Source organism: Ctenopharyngodon idella, chromosome 6 (assembly GCF_019924925.1).
Source record: "Ctenopharyngodon idella isolate HZGC_01 chromosome 6, HZGC01, whole genome shotgun sequence".
NCBI classification, from domain to species: domain Eukaryota; kingdom Metazoa; phylum Chordata; class Actinopteri; order Cypriniformes; family Xenocyprididae; genus Ctenopharyngodon; species Ctenopharyngodon idella.
Genome location: NC_067225.1, coordinates 25,422,700 through 25,445,075, shown reverse-complemented (window position 1 = coordinate 25,445,075; position 22,376 = coordinate 25,422,700). Strand labels below are relative to the sequence as shown.

Here is a 22,376-nt window from a genome sequence, read left to right as displayed (position 1 = left end):
GGTTTGCTTTCAAACAGAAGTACCTGCTGACTGACACGTCACTGAATGTAGGGCTTGATGATCTTGATGGAAGCTCAATTATCCCATCCATCTCTTCACTCTTTACCTTCAGCAGTGCAGAGACAAGAGGCTGGGAAGCATTCTGAATGCTGTTGTGTGCACCTGTTGCAAAGACATGGAAGAAAGAATACATGTCAGTTATGTACACACCACTAGAATACAATCTTGTGTAAAAACCTTGTGAAATAATAACCCCCCTTGATTTGTGTAAACATACTTGGCAATAAAGCTCTTTGATTTCTGATTCTGATATCATTTATTGGGATAACCATTAGCTTGTTTTTGTTTTTTGCTAACTTTTATTAATAAACACTTCTCAAGTAGATGTAGTCAGGGTTCAAAATTCCTCATCAAGGGCCAATTGTGAGTAAAAATTGGTCTCGGTCAGGAAAAAAATTAGTTACTTGTCATTTGTGTCACAGCAAAAGCCACACTAACAAAGGTCGGTGCTTCTTGCCACAAATAAATAACTAAATTTAAGACAGTGGATGTATCAATACACACCCTATGTAATGTGTTTTTTGCAAATACAGTTTGATGTTTTTGGAAAATTACAGTATGAAAAGGGTATTGTTGTTGTAATGATCAACACGCCTCTGAAATCTATTTTTACACATAGTCTTTACTAGAGAACTGACAATTCCAAAATCAATTGCAACTAATCTGATTGTTCTGGCACTGACTGATAAAGAGATAACCAATCCAGACTGCCAAGTCGTATATTTCTACACTGCAAACTGCTTATTGACTCTGAAGTCCACCTATAGAGCCATTAATGCTTTGGTGATAACAGCATGAGGCCGGTGCCTTATCATCAGAGTAGGCGATAGGGTCTACAGACTCGTTTACTGCAATTGTCAAGGTGCCGCACAAAAGTACTTAAGTTTCAAACAGTGTTTATGTGTGTGTGAATGAACTGCGAGTACAGTGGTTGTAGATTTGAGATGTTTATGAACTCTTTATTTTTCCATACATTTCCTCAAGCCCTAAAACTAGATAAAGATAGTCTAATCAAACAAATAACACAAAACATTGCATATTTTCCCATGTTTATCAAGTAAAATAATCCAAGATTCACTGGCCCTCATTTATCAAACAAAATTTGGCATTTATCAATATAAGCGTGAGCGGTGGCTATGATCAAATCTCACGTCAGGTCTCAGCTCATGCACGCAAGTTTTTGAGTCAGCGGGAACTTGCGTGTGCAGCATAGTAAATCTGGTGGAGAACTATTATGAGAACATTTAGATTATTTTCCTGACCGACAATCACTCAGTAACCGATCATTAACCATTAAACGACACGATTAAAATGTCAAATTAAAATTAAATTAGAATAGATGTGCGTCTTAAAATACCACAAATGTTTTTTTTTTCTTTCCAGGGATTTTGCTTTGTATGCGCAAATGGCTGCATCAACAGAACATTAGGATTCACATATCATGCACCTGCAACGCAGAGAAAAACAGAATAATATAGCCTACAAGGAATAAAAAAATAGGACTAGGCTACACAAAATATTTCACTGAAATAATTAACTGATTAACAAAACAAAAGAGAAAAACTGTGCATCAAGTAGGGCTAATACGGTTTACGCTCGCGTTGTATTCGTTTTCTTTATTTTATTAAAATGTGTATCTTTATTTTATTAAATCCAATTAATCGCGCAGGCGCCTCACTCACACACGCAGACCCAACATATCAGTTCTAGCATTGCTAACATTTTAGCCATTTATCAGCAAACTAAAATGCAGACAAAGTTAACACTTCTCAGTTTAAATGGTCCGCTATACATCTGTGCCAGTCGGAGCACGCAACGCCCAACCAAACACATTTTTGCGCATGTGAAGGATGATATTTTAAGTGGATATTGAAACAAGACTGAAATAGAAATCCTTGTTTACATAAGGAACAGTAGTTCAGGAAGCAATAAATGTTACATCGCGAATATGGAAACGTTTGGATTCTTCCCGAATGAGAGAGGTAGACTAGGCTGTGTGACCCCAATTCAGTTTTGCTTTAAATAAATTCATTTCTGCTTTATAATGAATGCCACTATAGCCTAATTTGTGTTTCAATTTATAATATATAGCTACTTATTTTTTGTTCTTGTTCTGTTCTGAATAAAATAAATTTAAAGGATTTTCTGTGGAGTGAGGTACTAAAATAACCAAGTTTATATATATTTATAATGCTTGTAAGTATTTAGTTTTATTTACCGGTATTTTTATTTAAATAAATTTTATTGTTTACATTTACGAGGTTGAGGGGTGTTTTTAGAGTAAGATAAATTTCTTTTTTTTCGATTGTTTTCAGCTGCCATATTTATCAACACCTGTTCACTCGTGCGAAGGAATTGGCCGCATACGAAAGTTTAATGAACCACATGTGAGCGATGTCGTAAGCTGATTTTTTCATTCGGATGTACGCTGGTTTCTACGTTCGTTTGATAAATGAGGGCCAGTGTCTTTGCTGGAAAATGTATGTGAACCTTTGCCTTGGGAGCAGTAATAATGCAACCAAATGCTTCCATAAACTTTGGATAGTTTTGGATAGTCTGCACATCAGATTGGAGCAATTTTGGTCCATTCTTCCATAGTGTTGCACGATATACCGATACTAGTACCAGTACTACTACAAAGGTATCTGCTTTTAAAAAACGGTACAGTACCACATTTTATTCGATGTGTGAAAGCAGGAGACAGGATGTATGTGCAGAGCTCTGCTTTCATTCCCTGCTGCAGGGAGTAAAATGGTGAGTATTCACGTGAACACAGTTGGATATGTCTTTAGTGAATGTAAACAGTTGAGAAAGAAATTGGATGTGTATCATTGTATTGGATCTGTGATGGAATTTTAGAACTAATTAATTATGAACTAACATTTCTTTTCTTCTACAGGCCTAACAAGCTAACTTTGAAATAGAGAAATAGTCACTAGGACTGAGTGTTTTAACAAGTGGAAAAATTCTGCTGTGCTGGCTAGACAGCATCCTTCTAAGGATAAAAAAAATAGTCTATGAAAATTGTTTTGACCTATTGAGTAATCAGTGAACTATTAACCCGGTGATATTTTTTGAAGATCCTGTGATTCAGTTGTTCTAATCTAAATGTACTCCGCCAGTAAGCGGGGCAGAGGAACTAAGTTGTTTTTCTTAAATCTGAACCAATCATATTAAGACTGATGATAATGAGTAATAGATCATGCTATTCTGACTGTGAGATGTACCTGAAATCCTATAAAACCTGCTGTATTCCTTTGATCGGAGAGAGATTCTCTGAGATTGATAAGAATTCTCCCGGCCGTGATTAAAAGCTTCGAAGGACAAAAACTGGAGTCTCTGGTTATTGCTGCGCAGCAAGTTAGGGAGCACTAGGTTGACCGAAATATTATTGGGTGTCGATTAGGAGACGCCCAAAAGATCAAGTATATTATTGGGTGTCGATTAGGAGACACCCCGAAAGACCAGGTATATTATTGAGTGTTGCCAGTAGACGCTTGGGTGTTGATTAGGAGACGCCCCAGGATTAGGCAAACTTAAGTCAGGTGCACAGGGGAAAAATCTACCACAGTTTCATGCAGGTCTTAAAGTTACAGCAGCAGCAAATCAAACAACAAAAGAAAATAGAAAAATCACCCACTGACCGCTTGTCTGAATAACGTTAATATATTTATTAAGATTCTGTGTATAATTAATTATAGAGTAAAGACTATGCACTGTTTTTTACATTTGATCATATAATTTCTTACTTGAATGCTACTGTTAAATAGTCCTACTGTAGCCTACCTGAAAAATTTAAAGCACTGTTTAATTCATCTTTCTTATATTATATTTGTCATATTGTTTGTAATTTGCATCTTTGCTCATTTTTAATAACAAAGATAAAATAAAATAAAATGATTATATTGTGATATAAAATAACAATATTTAAAAAAAAAAAAAAAAAAAAAAAAAAATGTAATTACTCATATTGTGAGATTTTGTTCATATCATCCACCCCTATCCACCTGTTCAGAACTGTGTAAGGTTAGCAAATGTGATTGTTGCAAATAGTAACATTTTAGAGCGCAATCTGAAAAGAAACTGAGGATAATGGGACCTTTGGAGTCTGTCTCTTCTGTTGAATTCCCCTCTTCTTGTTTGATCTGTGCTCTCTTGGACGTCTCCAGACGACCTCTGACCTGGGCAATCAAACGGGAAAATTCGCTACTGTGCTGCTTTCCTAAGAAAAAGAATTAAAAGGCAGAAAAGTACAGTGTTTAGTACTAATTCCAACTGTATTTTATCAATTAGTATAAGAAACTAGGAATAAGTTAATTTTTAATCAAATTCTGAATCTTGAAAAATAAGCATTCTATATCACAATGAATATTTCAGGAGGCAAAGCATATTATTAGATTTTGACAAAAGATTAATTAGGTTTTTTTTTTTTTTGCAATAACGTGCAAAAAAAAAAATGATGTGTTGTTTATTATTTAACTTATTTAACCTGGAATATTCCTTTAATATCAAATTATTATTAAATTATTACATAGTCAAAATTAACTAACAAAATAAAAAACAGACATAACAGGAAAATCTAAACGCAACTTGTACTGAAAAATGATGAGGATTATACTTCAATCTTAGCTAACAGAGAATGAATCCTGCAATGGAAAAAAAAAAAAAAAAAAAAAAAAAAAAAACAGGACCTCTGAAAGCGCTGGCATACCCAGGCAGACCATGATAAATGTAGTGGCGAAAACCAACAGAAGCAGATGAAAGGTCATATGGCCTGGTTTTAAAAATCACATCAACCAAAAGACCCAAGAACAGATCAGCTGAAATAATGACGACTGAAGAACAGTGGGAGAAAAGATCCAGGGATCCAGCACAGTTCACTATCACAGAAGCACATCGCTTTTAAACAACAGCAGACCCTGACATGCATCTGTGTCTGATTTTGTTGCAGCATATGAATCCTGTTTCTAGTATATTTGATATAACTGAACAGGCCTAAGGGTTGAATTGATCATATTTGCATTCTATCCATAGCACACATTATAAGGTTGTCAAGGCTAAGGATTTTTTCTACAGGCCTGATCAGGCCAGTGGTTCAAATTTTTACTTGCCCTGCCAAAATTTTCATTAGCCCCACTATAAAAAAGTAATAAATAAATACATTTAAATAGTAATTGTTTTCACTGTGTTTGACCCATGCAACCTTAAATAAGGTTATGACACCAATTTTCAGATATCAGTGAAATTTCCTGATTCCAATTTTGAAACCACAGCAAAAACTACTAGCCTAACTAATATAAATCTCAAATATTACTCAATCCAAATTAAACAGCCAGTAATAAAATAAGAACAAACAACAGCAATAGCACAAATAAAGACAATAGAACAAACATACAAAAGAAATGAACAGAGCTTTTCAGGATTTTCAGATAGGTCTAACAGTAGTTTTCAGGGAGGCTACAGAGAGGGAAATAAAAAATAAAAAATAAATAAATAAAATCAATAATCAGTATGTAATCAAATGTAAAATAACACTGCAGTCTTTACTGTAAAAATTAAATGTAGTTTAATCCTTATTAAAGTTACAAAAGTTATTCTGTCAAAAGCAATGTGATTTTTTTTTTCTGTCCTTTGTTGTTTGATTAACATTAAAATCACAGACAGCAGAAGGAATATTAGGCCGCTGTCACTTTTAGAACTAATGCCCGGATTGAAAAGTGTTAAAGAAGTGTTGTATTTCTCAACTATTTACGTTCACTTAAGACATAACCAACTGTGTTTACGAGGATACTCGCAAAGATGGGCATTTTGACATAATTTTGCATTTGTGACATCAAGTTATTGTATGTATAAGTGTAAGTATGTCCATTTTTAGACATTAAAACTGGCAAGGTAGCCTGATATCCATTCTAATACTTCATACTGCAACAGCTGAAAGTCCATTTTGGCAATTCCATTAGAAACCCTGTTTAGTGATTTAGACCCTATTTAGTTTTCATTCTTCAAAATTAGCGAAAAAAAACAAAAAAAACTCAATTCCCATCTCTAATTTTGTTAGCTTGTAATTTTGTCATTTTTTAACTGCGTGTTTTAAATTGTTTTGAGCGTTTGTACATTCTGTATTTTTAATATATTAGGTGCACATGCACAACTGTAGTATGCTGTACCATGCTGTTGATTAGCTGATGTTTCGCTGTTGCACTGCAATTTCCTTCACACAATCAATAAAAGTATCTAACATCTAACATGCAGTACAGGATGCAGACCTTAATAAAGTTTTAACCCAAGCCATGCCACCCGCCAGCTGTATCTGATCTGTCTCTTCTTGCACAAGTCATTCTTACGTTGAAGACACAATGAAATGAGACCCTTCTTCCAGAGCCAACATCATTTTATATTGTGAAAACACTGTCATATCAAACAGGCAGTTCTTGAATTTATTCATTTCTGCTAAAGCTGTGGAGCTGCTAGAATAACAACTAAAAAAAGCCCTGAAGAAGTGATGTATGGATAGCTATCACAGCCTACTTTCATAATGCTACAATGCTTTCAACCTGAAAAACAAAGACAGGAATGGGAATGCTAACGGATAGCTTTCTCCTGCTATTTCAGATCTCTTTGGGTGCAGGAAAAAAAACTTCACAGCAGATCTTGAATTTAACAGGTTTTCCTATTTGGTCATAGTCTACATTAAAATATGAACATGTTGTGAACATCTTGAAACAATTACTAAGAAGTGGGTGAAGTGTTACAAGACATGCAATGTCTAAATATTCCGTTTCATACTCAACTCATAGTGCGTCATACTCAGGACACTTAGAAAAGAAATCTGAGGTTTCTTCATGGAAGACTAAAGTTATTTACTATGGAAAAAAAGCAGGCTCAAATCTGATAATGGCCAGTCACCCGACAAGCTCTTAAGTTTAGTATCTTTGTGTATCTATATTATAACAAACACATAAAGATAAAGAAAAATTATTACAAATGTAATGACTAGCAGAGCTCCCATTATAATGTACAGACTAAACTGAGACTCTGCATCAGAATCATTCAACAAAATAAACCTCTCCATGCAACACATATGTGCCAAAATTCAAAACGCATGTACAAGAAAACAGATCACTGCTCTGTTCCTTTTCATTCACTCATTTCTGACAGACTTAGTGGAGATGGTTGGATTGAATATGGGTAAATAAAACATATAATGCTACATGTATATGCATTTTCAAGAGAAAAAAATGTGGTTCCTTGTAAACATACAGATCCTAGGGGAAAGCACATGAAAAATTTAATTTGACATGAAAATTTTAAATTAGGTTTCCCTATTCCTATGGTGTTCACACATTCAATTTTTAAGGATGTCATCATAGTCAATCAGGGTTTGAATGGCAAACGGTAAATTAGTGGTTAAATTTTGTTTAATAAAAAAAAAATAATAATTTTTAGTTGTACATTATTTCTAACCATTTATACCAAGTCAGATACTGAATTTTCATTCTGCAAATGGCCGACAACCTTTTCAAACATCCATAAAAACAAAAATAAATGAATAATAAATAAATAAATAAATAGATCATTGAAGAAATATTTTCATTGATATTTGCGCTGTTGCTTAAGGGTGAACTTTTGTTTCATTATCGAAGATGAACCTGTTGTATAGAAAAGCTAGATTTCTGGGTGTGTGTCTTATTCACACCGTATCATTTCCCCATTCATCGGACACTCCATGAGGCTGGTGAATCATCAAGCCCCTTTGATGATTAATCAAGAGTTTATCTCGGCATGGCTCTATTTATAGAACCCCTCTGTGCTGTGCATCAATATTTCAACATCCTGTCTCAGACATCACAGCCTGGCTTCTCTAATCGCACAGTGGCTTTAATCTTTTCCTGCTAGGTCAATTTTACATGACAAATATGGACCATGTTTTCACACTTCCTGAAAATTACACCAATCCACCTTAAATGGCTTTGTTTCTAATGTTGGCCTCTGGGAGGAGGTTGTTAGGGTAAGTGGCTTTTCATTATGGCAGAGACGCCACTAGGACTAGCAGCTGTTACCTGTGCATGTCAAATAGAGACATGGTTTGAGCACCAGGGACTAAACCTTAGAGTTGAAGTTTACAGAGGGCACAACATTAGGAAATGTGAAGACATATGTGAGGATAAACATCCATAAACACAATTAAAGCAATAGTTCCCTCTTAAAATGAAAATTCTGACATCATTTATGGACCCTCAAGTCGTTCCAAACCTGTTTGTCTTACTTTCTTCCATGGAACCTAAAATCAAAATTGTACTGGTCTCTTTTCAATGCCATTAGTCCCTATAGAGACTGAGGAATTCAAGCTTAAAAAAAAAAAAAAAATAAACCAGAAGTGTCATAAAACGGTCCATAAGACTTGTGCACAATATTTTAAGACTTCTGAAGTCATATGATAGCTTTGTGTGAGGAACAGACCAATGTTTTTCATTAATTAACTCCTCTATTAGGCTATTAACTGCTACAACTGGAACAAGTCAGCCTAATTGTGAATAAATCTTTCAGATCAGTTTTGTGAAGCATATCAACCAAATGAATGAAATGATCTGACTTAAAATAATGATTTATTCACAAAATGATGCAAGCCACTTTTATATTACTTTTATGGTGCTTTTTCCTATTTGTAGCTTGAAAGCATCAGCCCTCATTCATGCGCAGAGAAAAATAAATCAGGTTTGGAACAACATTAAAGATTTAAATTGTATTCCATTAAAACAACACAAAACACTTGATATAAACTAACTTACAACCTTGCTCATTTGTACCTGATCCCCTTAAAGGCAGCATAAAAGTACGCCCTCTCAACAGAAGTCCATTAAATGGTGGACAGTATCTTTAAAGCTTGGAGCCCATTGTCTGATTTTTTTGGTCTAAGCATTCTGAGCTGGGTCACTAAGGCAGATTGGAACATTTAATGAGGTAAGATCGATCTTGGGACCCTGTTGGTATTGTCGTATTGATCACCACCTTCTTCTCCAACCCCTCAAGGGATCTTTCTGCCTTACTCTCTCACTCCTCATATACACACTCAAACGCCTAGTGAACTTGGAGTCACAAAAGGCAAAGGTTTCTGGAAAACATTTTGGCTGAGAACTACTGAGGATAACTGAAGTGAGATTATTTATATCGAAATCATCAGGAGAGAAACTTAAAATGAAAGTGTGCAGCTCTATTCAAGATGTAGCTAAATCTGTTTTCAGTTAAGAAATCTCTGCACCACAGTTCTGCATAGAGTCCAAACTGCACCTGAACAAGAAGATCTGATATATGAGGTGGAAACGGAAATTGCAAATGCCCTTTCAGTGCACACTGATGATACATGGGCATAACATTAAAGCAGCAAAACAGAAAAGGAATTTTTGATGATTACGATCGCAGCTGTGCCTTCAATCTGACAGCCATTTTCTGCCCAGAAACTCACTGTAGCATGCACACCAAACACTTCTTTAATGTAATTACACAGTATTTTTATTGCAAATGATTTTGAATGTAGCCTAATGAGACTTTAATAGTAGGATTTTCTTTCAGTCCGGACTGTCTGGGTCAGTTAAAGAATACAAATGACAATCTAACCATTACTGATGTAAGTGGAATGATTCAAATGTGTATAATCTATTTTTTGCATTAAAACTAAAAAAAAAAAAGAATAAGAAACTGCCCATTTTTTTTTCCTGACCAAAATAACTTGATGGCAGAACTGAACTAGACTCATCACAAAGACTTAGTGTACACTATACACATTAAGTAATATCAAGAATGGCTTAAAGGATTCACCCCAAACACTGTAAAAATAGTGCTGGAGCCACATGAAAAAAAAAAAACATATGCAAATATCCTTAGCTGATAATTAGCTGCAAAAATACAGAATGCATATGCTCAGTCAACCTTGAGGTAGAGAAAGTACTCAATGTTATTCAGCACATATATCAAACAGACATTTTTATTTTATAATGCACCGGACAAACAGGAGAATGAATCTGACCCTGTTGTGACATCACTCAAACATTTTTTACAACGGTGCAAGGACAGCGCATCCTCTACACCTCTAAACTGACAAGAGCAACAGTCTCATTCTTTATTCAATGTCAGTTTTTATAAGTCAGGACTTACGGTACTTTGAGTGTAACTCCTCAATTTCTTCAGTTGTCTGATTCTTTGTAGTGACGATTACCTGTCAAACACAAAACATTATGAGAAAAAAAGAAAAAAAAAATCTAAAAGCTATAGTTGTTTCAATATGACTGCAACTGATGTTTCCCAACAAACCTAACAGAAATACATATAGACACTCACACATCTACATATCCTGTATATACAGTGCTTAAATTTATTACACCACCAATCATAATAAAGAGAAAACACAAATATTTCAGGAATCGGTCAAAACAACGTGTTTAAAACTAAGTATTTTATTGTCATTTATTAGACAAATAAACAAACAAGTAAATAGTCTTTATACACACATAAAAATAAAAAATTACATATTTTATTTTTATTTTATATGGCAGCCTTTGGCGTTGATAACAGCTTGCATTCTTGCTGGCATTGTTTTTATGTACTTTTCCACAGTCTCTTTTGTTATTGACTTCCAAATAGTTTCTAGTTGTTCCCAAAGACTTGCTTTTGATGAAAGTTTTGTGAACCCATTAAATCACAACAATAATTATATTTTAGCATTAGAAACACTACTGTGACTAAAGAGCTTACACATACTTGTGTGTATTAACCATTACAGAAACATAAATTATGATTTTTGGTAATCTCCAATATTGTTAGTTTAGGGCAGCTGTAGCACAAACCTAACATTGGGTGGTGGTGTAATAAATTTGTTAAATGTATTTATTTATTTTAAAGAAATTACAATCCATAGTAGTACATACAGGTTTTCGTTTACTGTCCAATTGATTCTTTAACCTCTCATTGTTTTCAACTTCTTTGGCAATTTCTTCAGCTGTTAACAAAAGAAAAAGCAAACAAATTTACTATAAACTACAACCACATTTTCTGAAGACTTAAATGACCAACATATAAATCTATCCAAATACAAAAAAAAAAAAAAAAATCCTCTCAATTTCAAACAGCATCTATTTCTTGGTTTTCTTGCATTTATTAAAGCACACAGGAGGAGGCTCATTTACAAATCATTCTTGATAACTGGTTGTTTCTGTACTGTAATTCATCAATTCAAATCTGCCATTGTATATGACAAAAAAAGAAGCCCACAGGTAATGTGGAAAAAACACAAAGCACACTCAAACAAGTCCAGCTTTTAAACAGAAACCATGGTAACATGGGATGAATAAAAGAAAAATAGAAGGTTTCCTGTGAAACCTTTGACAGCTCAATGAAAAGAGATAAATTCAGCTCTGAAAGGGTCAGTGAGAAGCAATGCAGTAACTCAAAGAAAACTTGAGGGATGAAACAACTGTATTTTTCCAGCAGCCCTGTCATCTTTCTGCTAGGGTCCCCCACAGGGTGACTAACTCCAGCACATAAATTACATTCCACCGCCTACAATCACTGGACAGAGAGAAACTGTACCCAGCTAAACTCTCTTTCACCAGCAATACATGCTTGGCCACAGCATACAGCTGTCATTCATTGTCATGTTGAAACACATTTACATGCACTCTTGACCATGTTTTCAATGCCTATAAAGGAATGTCTCACCATCCATTCGGTTATTGATCTCCGACCATATACCTGCTTTGGGGTTGAGTGAATCACACTGTGCGTTATAGATGTGGGTGAATTCCTGGTGGCGTCGCACGAGCTGATCTCTGCTGCCTTGAGCGGACAGGTGGCATTCTTTAAGCATCTTCTTGAGCTTTGGAACCGTAATCAAAGTATACAACAGCTTAGGCATCGCCTTACGCCTTCCACCACTGAAACACAAACGCATGCACAAGTCCAAGGATCATTTATAGAAAAAAAAAAAATAGTGCTTAATATAATGAAAATTATACAGAAAAGAAAACTAGTTGTCAAAACAAATTTACAAAGACAGTTCCATTTTTCCACTTTCCATTCAACCATTCAAATTGAAATTCCTGAAATGATTCAGTCATTGTACAAACATGAATGTTTGATCATTACAGTTGTTGTTAATAATATTCACTAATTCTTCCACAAGTAGTATAGTCGGTTAACTGTGGGCTATTGACCATTTCAGAGAAAGGCAGCAACTTGGCACATTAATATAAAATTCTCCTCAAGTACAGTAATAAGTGTGTGTATCAGCTGTTTTTATCGATTTCATCACATGCAAAACAATGCTAATTAGATGGAGAGTGACTGTTCAGGTCATAGTACAAATTTTAATTGGAATCAAGTCTCTGTCTAGAATACTAACTATAAACCCATAACTTTATTGTTTTGATGTGTAGTTTGTGCAACTGTCATGCGACAAAGTAACTAATTCATATCTCTGGCTGACTGAAACAGGTTCTCTCAAGGATTTGCATGCATTTGGCTTAATCCATTTTGGCCTTGATGCCAACAAACTTTCCAGTTCCACCATCTGAAAAAGAAATCCCACAAACCTGATATTGTCACCGAGGCAGATTAGGTGTTACCTGGTACTGGGTTGTATTTTTTGCCAAACATGGTACTTTGCTTTTAGGCCAAAGAACTAAATTATTGTCAAACCACAAAATTTACTACCAAAATGTTTCAGGGTTTGTCCCATGGCTTTTACGTGATTTAATGCTGGTCTTTCTCAGAAATGTCTTCCTCCTAGGCACTGTCCCAGAGATGAATCTCAAGTGGTGAAGAGGTTGTTGCTGTCAGGACAGTTTCTCTGATGTCAGCCAAATAGCTCTGCAACCCTGTCATTGTTTTGCTGGTCCTTTGGTATATTCTCTGAAAAGTATTTGTCCGGTTGCTCAGTTTGTCAGGGTGGCATGATCCTAGTTGGCAGTATTGCTATTTACTTGTTTATTAGTCTTTCCTATCTTTATATGGGTCATATCATAATTTTTTTTATCTTTCCCTGACAGAGGAAATGCGTCACATCTACAATGAAAATTGCCTGAAAAACACATTGTCTTTTAGGCTATTTCTATTCTATTCTATCTTATCTTATTTGTCATGATATATAATTTTCTTTTTATCAAATTGTTTTTATATATGTCCTTACCTGATGGGCTGATTTACAAGATAGTATTACTCATAAATTTAATTATGACTAACACAGCAATATTTCTTTGTTCTCAATTATACTGCATACAACAGCCTTTAAAAAGGTATAGTGATTAAAGGGACAATCCACCCAAAAATGAAAATCTTGTCATTTTCTCACCCTCGTGTCATTCCAAACCTGTACGACTGACTTCCTTTTGTGGAAATTTTTGGGGGAAAAGACTTTTATTCCCCCATACAATGAAAGTCAGTGGGGTCCACTGTAGTTTGGACCCCAATGTTCTTCAAAATATCTTTTGTGTTACACAGAAGAAAGAAAATCATTAAGGTTTGGCATGAGGGTGAATTATTACTTATATCTAATACTTAATATTAGGTATAAGTATCAGACCCAACACTATTACACAAAAATATAGACAGCTAAGCATGAAAGGGTGCACATTTCATTCATCTCTGTAGCATTAGTATGTCAGGATGGGCTTAAGGCCACAGGAGTGCTGACACACACCCCCATTCATCACGATACCCTCAAGGTGTCCAGTAAATGAAATCACCCTTTCTGTCAATCAGACATACACACCAAATGTCTGCCCTTCAGAATGTCCCTCAGGTGAAAAAGGGGTGGCTTAGTAGGGGGGAGGGATGGAGACAAGCTATAATCTATATGGAAAGTTATTTAATAAGGACTGAATCCATTCTTTAACCACCATGTTAAGTACTATTCAGCTACTTTTAAAGTGGCCATAATTATTCCCCACAGAACAATGTTATCTTAAATTTTACTATCTATTCAAGAAAAGTTTTTTTTTTTTCAGCAATCAGTTTATTTGTTAAACTTCATCCAACTAACTCAGACACATGCATAAAAGGGAAAAAACGGGTTGAATAGGGTCTCTGATTAGGTAGAAAAATAAACAGGTCTAAGAATGCTAAGCTTGATGGACAACTTGGCAAACAATTTGTACAACAAAAGCACAATTTACTTGAAGAAAAGTGAATTACATTATGTAATACAGAAATTATTTCTGCTCCACTTATTGGATAAATGGTGTTTCAAGATATTTGAAATGTTTCGCCGTTTGCATCAATCCTCTTGTCCGCATTTGCTACATTGAGTGTTTGGATCCTTTTGAAACTGAACAATATCTTGCCCTATTATGTCTGAAATGCAAGTTATTCAGTATTCATTTGTTTGTTTGATTTTGTAAAACTACAGCACAAAAACTGACAATTCTGAATTTGAATAACAGCAGGTCAATTAGCAGCATCCATTTTCTAGAAAATCACTAACTTTATACTGCAGTCAAAGAAAGACAAGACAATTTGCTCCATCACACTTTACAAAGTGCTATGCATTACAGGGTAAATATTCTCCATACCTTCTCAATCCCTCTTTCTTATCATCTCGGCTCAAGCACATATCCAGATGTTTATTAATGTGCTGTTCAGGCACACACACTCCACAGACAGGACATTCCACTGCAACAAATGATTGAAAATTATTGCTTATTCGAAAAAGCACAATTAGGCAATGCACAAATACAAAGTGCTTGCAATTAAAATCTCAAAAAAAAAAAAAAAAAAAAAAAATCACAGATGTGATTAAAAGGATTTAAAGATTTATATAATGCACTTACTGTGAAGAAAACAAATCAATGCATTATGGGGCAACCCATTATCAGTAAAAATTACCCATTTTTTTTAAACACCATACACAATAGACAAAAATTACGGTGTATTAGACTGAAAAACATTTTAGAAATCAATTATTTTCAACATTTAACTAATATGCATGTTTATACCTAACATACAATATAAAAATGCAACAAAATGGCATATGTGGCGCTAGGTACCTTTAACCATCGGCTTAATGCTTTGTGATGTGGAAGGAATATCCATCTTCTCCTCTTTCACCATTCCTATTGTATTCTCCACACTTTCTTCCTTGAAGCTGCCTGGCTGTTGAACACACACCTCCATAGGTTCTGATTTTGGAGTCATGGGGGTCTTCTTTTGGAAAAAATGACTGAGGGTGTTTGCTTCCTTTCTGAGGCCCTTCTGTCTTGCTGCTTTGCCTTTGATCATCATAGCCGGGGTTTGAGGTGAAATAGGGGGTGATTCCAAATTTGAATGACACAACTTTTGCCTGGAGATAAGAAAAAGATGGAGAGTTACATACAATGTGTTAATAAAAGTGTGAATGCTAACAATGGTGCTGGAGTTTCTGGTTAATCAGTGTTTTAATCAGTTTGTGAAACATTAAATATAGTTTAAATACGGTAATGTAGTTTGCATGCTTGCATTGTGACTAAGTTAACAAAAAAATAAATATATATTTTAAGTGGACACTTTATAAATACTTTGGCCATTCAGAAATAGTTAGCATTCTATTAACTGGAATTGTGCATATACACTAGTGTACACTATTTTTTAAATGTTTTTAAAGGAAGTCTCTTATGCTCACCAGCTGCATTTATTTGATCAATAATATAGTACAAACGGAAATATTGTGAAATATTGCAATTTAAGATTACAGTTTTACTATTGTAATATTTTAAAAAATTATTCCTGTGATGGCAAGGCTGAATCTTCAGAATCATAACTCTTTCAGAAACCATTCTAATATGCTGATTTGGTTCCTCAAGAAACATTTCTTATTATACGGTTGTGCTGCTTAATATTTTTGTGGAAACCATCATACATTTCATGGCTCTTTGATGAACAAAGTTCAAAAGAACAGCATTTATTTGAAATAGAAGTTGTTTAATGCACACTTTACTAACCCCAAAAAATCAGTCGTGTATAATGACTTTGCATTCAAAGCAATTATAAACCACATTTTACAAATACATTGTCAAAAAGGCAGTATCCTGGTTTTGACTGGACTGAATGGTTTATCCCACACTTGCAGAGATAAAAGGGTCTTCCACATACTTTGGGTCATGAGATATATGCGAGGGACATGTAATATGTAATATCAAAAATTCAAAACTCTTGAAGAACATAAAATGGGCCAAGGACAAAAAAAAAAAAGGTGTTTGAGCATCCTTCATCTGAGCCACTAAGGTGACAATTTGTCAGTAAACGTGTTTTTGACAGCAATGCTGTGAATCTCTATACAATGTGTAAGCCATCGAATATCTCCCCTTCCCCACTGAGGAAGAGTGAGAGACGAAATAGTGAAAAATAATTTGAAGGGAGGACAGAAGGGCAGAAGGAGCGAGAAGGAGAAAGGAGTACATAAAAGGAAGTGTGAGAGAGAGTGAATGCAGGCAAGCACCTGTCGGTTTCGCAATTCCAGTGGAAATGTGGAAAGCCAACAAACGCAGTGAGTGGCTGTGAGGCCATTACTGAGCCATAAAGTGGAGTCAATGAGGTGTGCAAACGCCACTTTCCATATCGAAACCTTTTATTTCTCTTTGTCTGACTGTTAGTCCACATATATGCACACAAAACTAAACGCTTAAAAAAATGTGAAGAAAAGAAAATTGGTATAAAAGTGGTTGTGACCATTTTTGGTCTACATTAACATCTGAACATCAGTTGACATCAGTTTCCCTCCTTATATGTCAATGCTATTAGAAAAGATCTAACATCTCAACAAAACCCACAGACCAAAGCTAAAAGGGGAAATAAAATACAATCTTCACCCATTACCCTAAGAAAAAAAGGAAAGATAAAGCCTCAATCCCCATCTTCCTGTTAAGCTAAAAATAAGATTTAATACATGCTCTGAAAGCTCCATTTACAGGATGGCACGGTGACTGAGGTTATTAAAAACTCACTATGTGGACCTATATCTCAACATAATACCTCTGGCCCCTAGATGAATAAACAAATGTGTGTTTGTAGGTTATCTGCAAGAGTCAGTTGAGAGTAAATGAAAATGTCAAGAAAGATTGTAAAACAGCCTAAACAACAGGATTCAGGACGCTCATTTTATGCACTGATTGTTGGCAAAATTGGGAAAATGTGTTCAAAGTATCTGAGAGTACATTGTATAATATGTTCTTCTAAAATATCAATGTGTAAACATGTTTATGTAGAAGTCTTAAAGACAGCAGGAAAAAAAGAAAATAAAACATGATCAAAAATGGTTGTTTGGAGAAATAACCTTGACTAACATAATAAAGGGAATGCAGGCAAAAAAAAAAAATGCTAAAAAAAAAAAAAATATATGAATATGAAATGCTAAGAAAAATATGATCCCTTTAACTAATAAGCAACAAACTATCCTAATTGTTTGTCCTTTCTTCAGTAATGCTTTTAAAAATCAATTGCAGTCTTGTACCTACAGGCATAACCACCCAAACAGCAGGACCATAAAAAGCAGGCCACAGAAAATCCTTTCTACTTTCAGTCCCCCAAAGCGCTGATGTGAATCCGGTAAGGCAAACAGAACACACCAAGAAAATTTATTGCTTTAGTGAACCAAATATGTTACATAATCACCAGCACATTACAGCTAAGAAAACAGGACAAAGTAGAGGAAACGCAGTTTTGAACAGGTTTATAAAGAATAGCCATGACTGAAGAGTACATTATCCTGGATTTAAAACCAAGTATTTGATTTAAAAATAAAAATCAGATTTAAAAAAAAAAAAAAAAAAATTATATATATATATATATATATATATGTATGAACACAGCTTTCTATAGCTTATGGGCTACAACTGCAAAAACTATGTTGTGGTCAACATTTTAACAAAGCCTACGAAGGCATTTAAATAACGCTTTCCCAGTTTGAAAGTGAAATTTCATTAAAGATTCAAAACTTGGATGTCTTTGGAAGCTCACTGATCTTCTGACAAAAAGAAAAGGAAGAGTCAAAGGCAGTGAGCTTGCAACAGCAGTAGCTCAGAGGGGTCGATATTCAGACCTGGAAATGCAAGGCTAATTGCACTCATTGAGACCAAGGAGGTCTATAATATTGGGAAAAACTAAATTAGCATTCCCATTCAACTCAATGACAGCTTCCCAGCTCGCGCGGGACAGTGGGAGATTTGAAATCTGTCATCTTTGCTAATGGGCGCTCAGCTTACCTGAGCCATGATTATTCCACCCATTCTTAAAAATATATAGTACAGTTGCACGATTCATGAGAATCATGATTTTTTTGTTTAAAATAGAGATCACAATTCTCCCACTATTCTGAATAGACAACTAAACAAAATAACATGTAATTTACTAGAGGTTCCAACATACTAATTGCTGCAGTCTATGTAAATTTTGGCCCTCTAGTGGTTAAAAAGCAAAAATGCATACATTTTGCAGAAGATAATTCACTAATAATTGCATTGATTATTTCGTATTTGTACGCTCAGGAGAACTTCTCACGAATAACCTCCACCTAATTCACAACACATACATACGCGCATGAATTTGTTCTTAATCTCATTCTAATGATAGTGAATTTGGAGTATTCTAAAAGAGTGGCCGTGTGCACAAGGTTAGCCATTTGCATAAAACACGAACAAAATATCTCCATTTAAGGGCTTTCAGCACGACCTTTTCTTTACAGCCTTTCATCACTCTCGTCAAACATATGCCGCTCTCTGCAGACGCGCTCGATTCTTGCCAGATCCTCAAGCAAGGCCAAGTGTGCGCAATCTCAAAACCAGTTCAAACACAACAAACACATTTTATACAGACCAAGATTACAGACCTCAGATTAGCCAGCTGTACATACACGTATCTGCGTTATTCAGAGAAACCTCGCAGCTGAAGCTATAATGCAGCTTTTCTTACTCTTTCACTGTATATGATGAAATATATTTAAGATGAAATTAAATTGTATTGTTTATTTATTTTATTATAATTTTATATAATATATGTTAAGATGAAGTATAAACTTCTTAACACAATTATAAGGCCGCACAGAGAAAGTTGCTTTTTGCGTATGTGTGGTTTCAATTGTTGCTACATTTTTTTCGTAAAGTTAGAATAAATTTTATACAAACGTTTTTGGTGAATCGAGATCTTTTAAAATGTAATACTATGTACACATATATGAATGTAATAAATCACAAAAAGATATTCTACCCAAGATACACTAACCAAAGAAATGCAAAAAAAAAAAAAAAAACAACAACAACAACAACAAAGCTATATCTATACCAAAGGCCTTAATAACTGTCCCCAATGCCCTGTCCTAAAAGATGACACATGCCTTTGACATCATCACTCTGAGAAAACAGGAAATTAAAACACTGTCCCATAAGGAACCTCTCTCTTCATCCCGATGGCCATCTGTAACTCCACCGTCCAACTATATTAGGTACACTCACAGGCAAACAACACAGAGGAGATTGATGGCACCTAGAGAGACTGAATTAAAAGCCAATATCGCAAATAAAATCTACTGTGCACTCTGGCTATTCACTACCTTGCACTTTTACACTTGATGTGAGGTACATATGTGGGAAACGTCTTACTACAGGATGGTAGGTTTAACAATATTATTTATATATATAAAAAAAAAAAAAAAAAAAGACACTCCTTGTCAGTTTCTTTTGGTAAGTTTGTAATACTTTGTAAGACTTTATGTCTGTAATACTGTATGTCTGTATGTCCACAGTCTGAGAACTTAAGACTCTTTGAAGAGAAACATGGCCAAGCAGCTTCCTTGAGTCCTGCAGCAGGTGAAGTATGCCAAAGATATAGACCTGAATATTGAAAATAAAATCCCACTTGATTGTTAAAGGAAATCCACTATCTCATGGCAGACTAGGACGTTAGGGCAAATGAATTACATATTCAAGTTAGTCACGAGATGGTGAACCATATGAGAAAATGCATTCAATAAAGCACCAGAATTATTCTAAAATAAATCTCTTAATTCTAATAAATTAGCTGAATTTCTGATACTTTCAGGCAAGTTAATAAATTTTAAAGTCTCCTTTCATTAATGGATTTAGAGTTACAATGTCACAAATAGTTGTTTCATGCACATGGCAGAACTGAAGCATAAGTTTATATATCATTCATAAGAATAATATATAAACTTAGAACATTTTTGGTGCCAATTTACACAAACTCCTGTGATTAAACATATTTTGAGACAGTCAATCAGCATGTCAGGGACTTTATAGCTGAATCTAAATCAATGATATAAAGATAAATAAATAAGAATGGTATTCATCAGATTACGTCATTTTAAAAGTATGTATTATTTATAGAAGTTTAATTTAATTTTTTTTTTTTTTAAACATATTCCAATAACAGGAGTCTCTCCATATATGCAGAGTGGCATGCACCAGATTCAACCTTTACCTTCTGAGATTAAATCCTTGAGCAAATGAAAACCGAGTATGAGCTCTCACTCTGTCCATATATCAAAAATAGACCAACTTCCCAAGTATTCTCCATTCAATTTTAAGTAATTAATTTTTCCTGTTCAGTTTTATCACTACTCACTAATGAACCCTCAATTGACTTTCTATCAGACTAATATTCAGGCCCACATATAATTTGAGGTTGTAGAACTCCTCAGAAATTAATCACAAATTATTCACAGAGCGATCACAGTGATAGGCCTTCTCGATTGTATATATATAAAAAATATATATTTTTAAAGAGTTTTACCATGTTTAAACCCATTTAGCATAATTCCAGATGTAAACCATTACATTGCAAAATACAAAAAAAAAAAAAAAAAAAAAAAAGTCTACAGAACAGACCCACTGACATCTTCTAAATAAAAAATCAGCTCAAAATAAATGCTTGTATTTTGAAAAGAAATAAATTTTACCTTGCTGCTTGAAAGCTCTGAACCAAGTCATCTAATAATCTGTTGTTCCTCAGGTCTTGTTCTGTTGATGGCTGCAGGGAGAGTTCAACTAATATTATTGGTTATAAGTTCTTTACTGAAAATACTACTGAAAATATTAACTTAAATTTATTAAAATATTACAGACAGACAGACATGTTTATTTTTAATTTTTTTTACATGACTCACCATGTTACAAACAGGACACAATAACTTATAGGAGAGAAACTTCCGTATGCAAAGAGAACAAACTGTTGGAATACCAAAAAGAAAATAAGTAATACTTTAGTATCTTGCTTAGAGAAATTATGTCAATTAAAACGTCAAATGAATATAAACTGAACTGTAAAGTGTTATACGTACAGTTGTGCGAACACTGGGTCATCATGGTGATGTTGAGACACTCAAAGCAGATAGGACATCGGAGGAGAGTGTCTATGTCCTAATACACATAAGAATATACCAGATCTGATGTCAAATAAACCTACATATCCCGATTTATGACTACTGGATATCCATGACACGGTGCTGCGTGACATGTTTTTAATGATGTACAAAAACATGCAATGCAATTTATTCTGTTCAATTTCAGGGAAGCAGTTGGCACAAAACATAACAGAACATAAGCACAGAGGTGTGTTATATCTAGAAAACAACAACCACTGAAGACTGTAAAAACGTCGAATTTGGGTTAATATTCTCTGTCGGATGTGTTAGAGCTCGAGACTGCTGCAGTGCAATTTTCTTATACAGATGTAAGCGGCAAATAACACACTGGTAGCGGATTATCTTGTTTTAACTGCAGAGCTAAACAAAGTTTAATATCTGAACGTACTTTGAGACATGACAGGTTCGGCGGAAAGTCCACTTCATTTAGCTGAGCCATTCTATGCAAATTCCTGTGCTGTTATTAGCTTTAGTAAGATTTAAAAAAAAAAAAAGAAAAATTAATTTGAACTCTTGCTCTCTAGACAGCAACAATAAACTCCCGCGCATCGCTAAACACTTCCTACAATGGCATCACTTCCGGTTGAATTCACGTAACGTCAGTATCACACGTTTACAAAAATACCATGGTAACCATTAAAGTAATTATGGTATTTTGACAGAAACTTTTATGATTTTACTAAGGAAGGCATTAGTAAAATCATTAGTAAAATAATTATGACAACCTCAGTCAAGATTTTTTTTCTTAGTGCATGAAAAACAAGATTTGAACTTTTTTTTTTTTTTTTTTACACATTTTGTTTTTCAGATGTCAACTTGAGTGGACAGAATGCATTTTTGGTTTTAACTGAAGAGATACTGTATTAAACATAAGTAATAATACTGTGTGTATTTAACAAATCAAATATTAAAATCATTT

General features: G+C 34.5%; 1 protein-coding gene across 3 annotated transcripts in view; it reads right to left on the bottom strand.

Moving 5' to 3' along the window:
• Nucleotides 1-22,041, bottom strand: part of rad18 (RAD18 E3 ubiquitin protein ligase) — a 35,734-nt gene extending 13,693 nt beyond the window's left edge. For 2 of the 3 annotated variants that reach the window (XR_007930689.1, XM_051897794.1), the window contains exons 1-11: nucleotides 21,846-22,041; nucleotides 21,374-21,452; nucleotides 21,200-21,261; nucleotides 20,993-21,063; nucleotides 15,096-15,388; nucleotides 14,622-14,721; nucleotides 11,806-11,987; nucleotides 10,983-11,053; nucleotides 10,213-10,273; nucleotides 4,160-4,282; nucleotides 24-162 (exon numbers count right to left, since the gene is read on the bottom strand). Coding sequence is in view for 2 of the 3 variants with exons in the window: in XM_051897794.1 (XP_051753754.1) it covers nucleotides 24-162; nucleotides 4,160-4,282; nucleotides 10,213-10,273; nucleotides 10,983-11,053; nucleotides 11,806-11,987; nucleotides 14,622-14,721; nucleotides 15,096-15,388; nucleotides 20,993-21,063; nucleotides 21,200-21,261; nucleotides 21,374-21,452; nucleotides 21,846-21,896 (1,232 nt within the window). In the remaining variant the exon portion in view is untranslated. The remainder of the gene's footprint in view (nucleotides 1-23; nucleotides 163-4,159; nucleotides 4,283-10,212; nucleotides 10,274-10,982; nucleotides 11,054-11,805; nucleotides 11,988-14,621; nucleotides 14,722-15,095; nucleotides 15,389-20,992; nucleotides 21,064-21,199; nucleotides 21,262-21,373; nucleotides 21,453-21,845) is intronic. The other variant, XM_051897795.1, reaches the window with a different exon arrangement.
• Nucleotides 22,042-22,376: the final 335 nt, after the last annotated feature.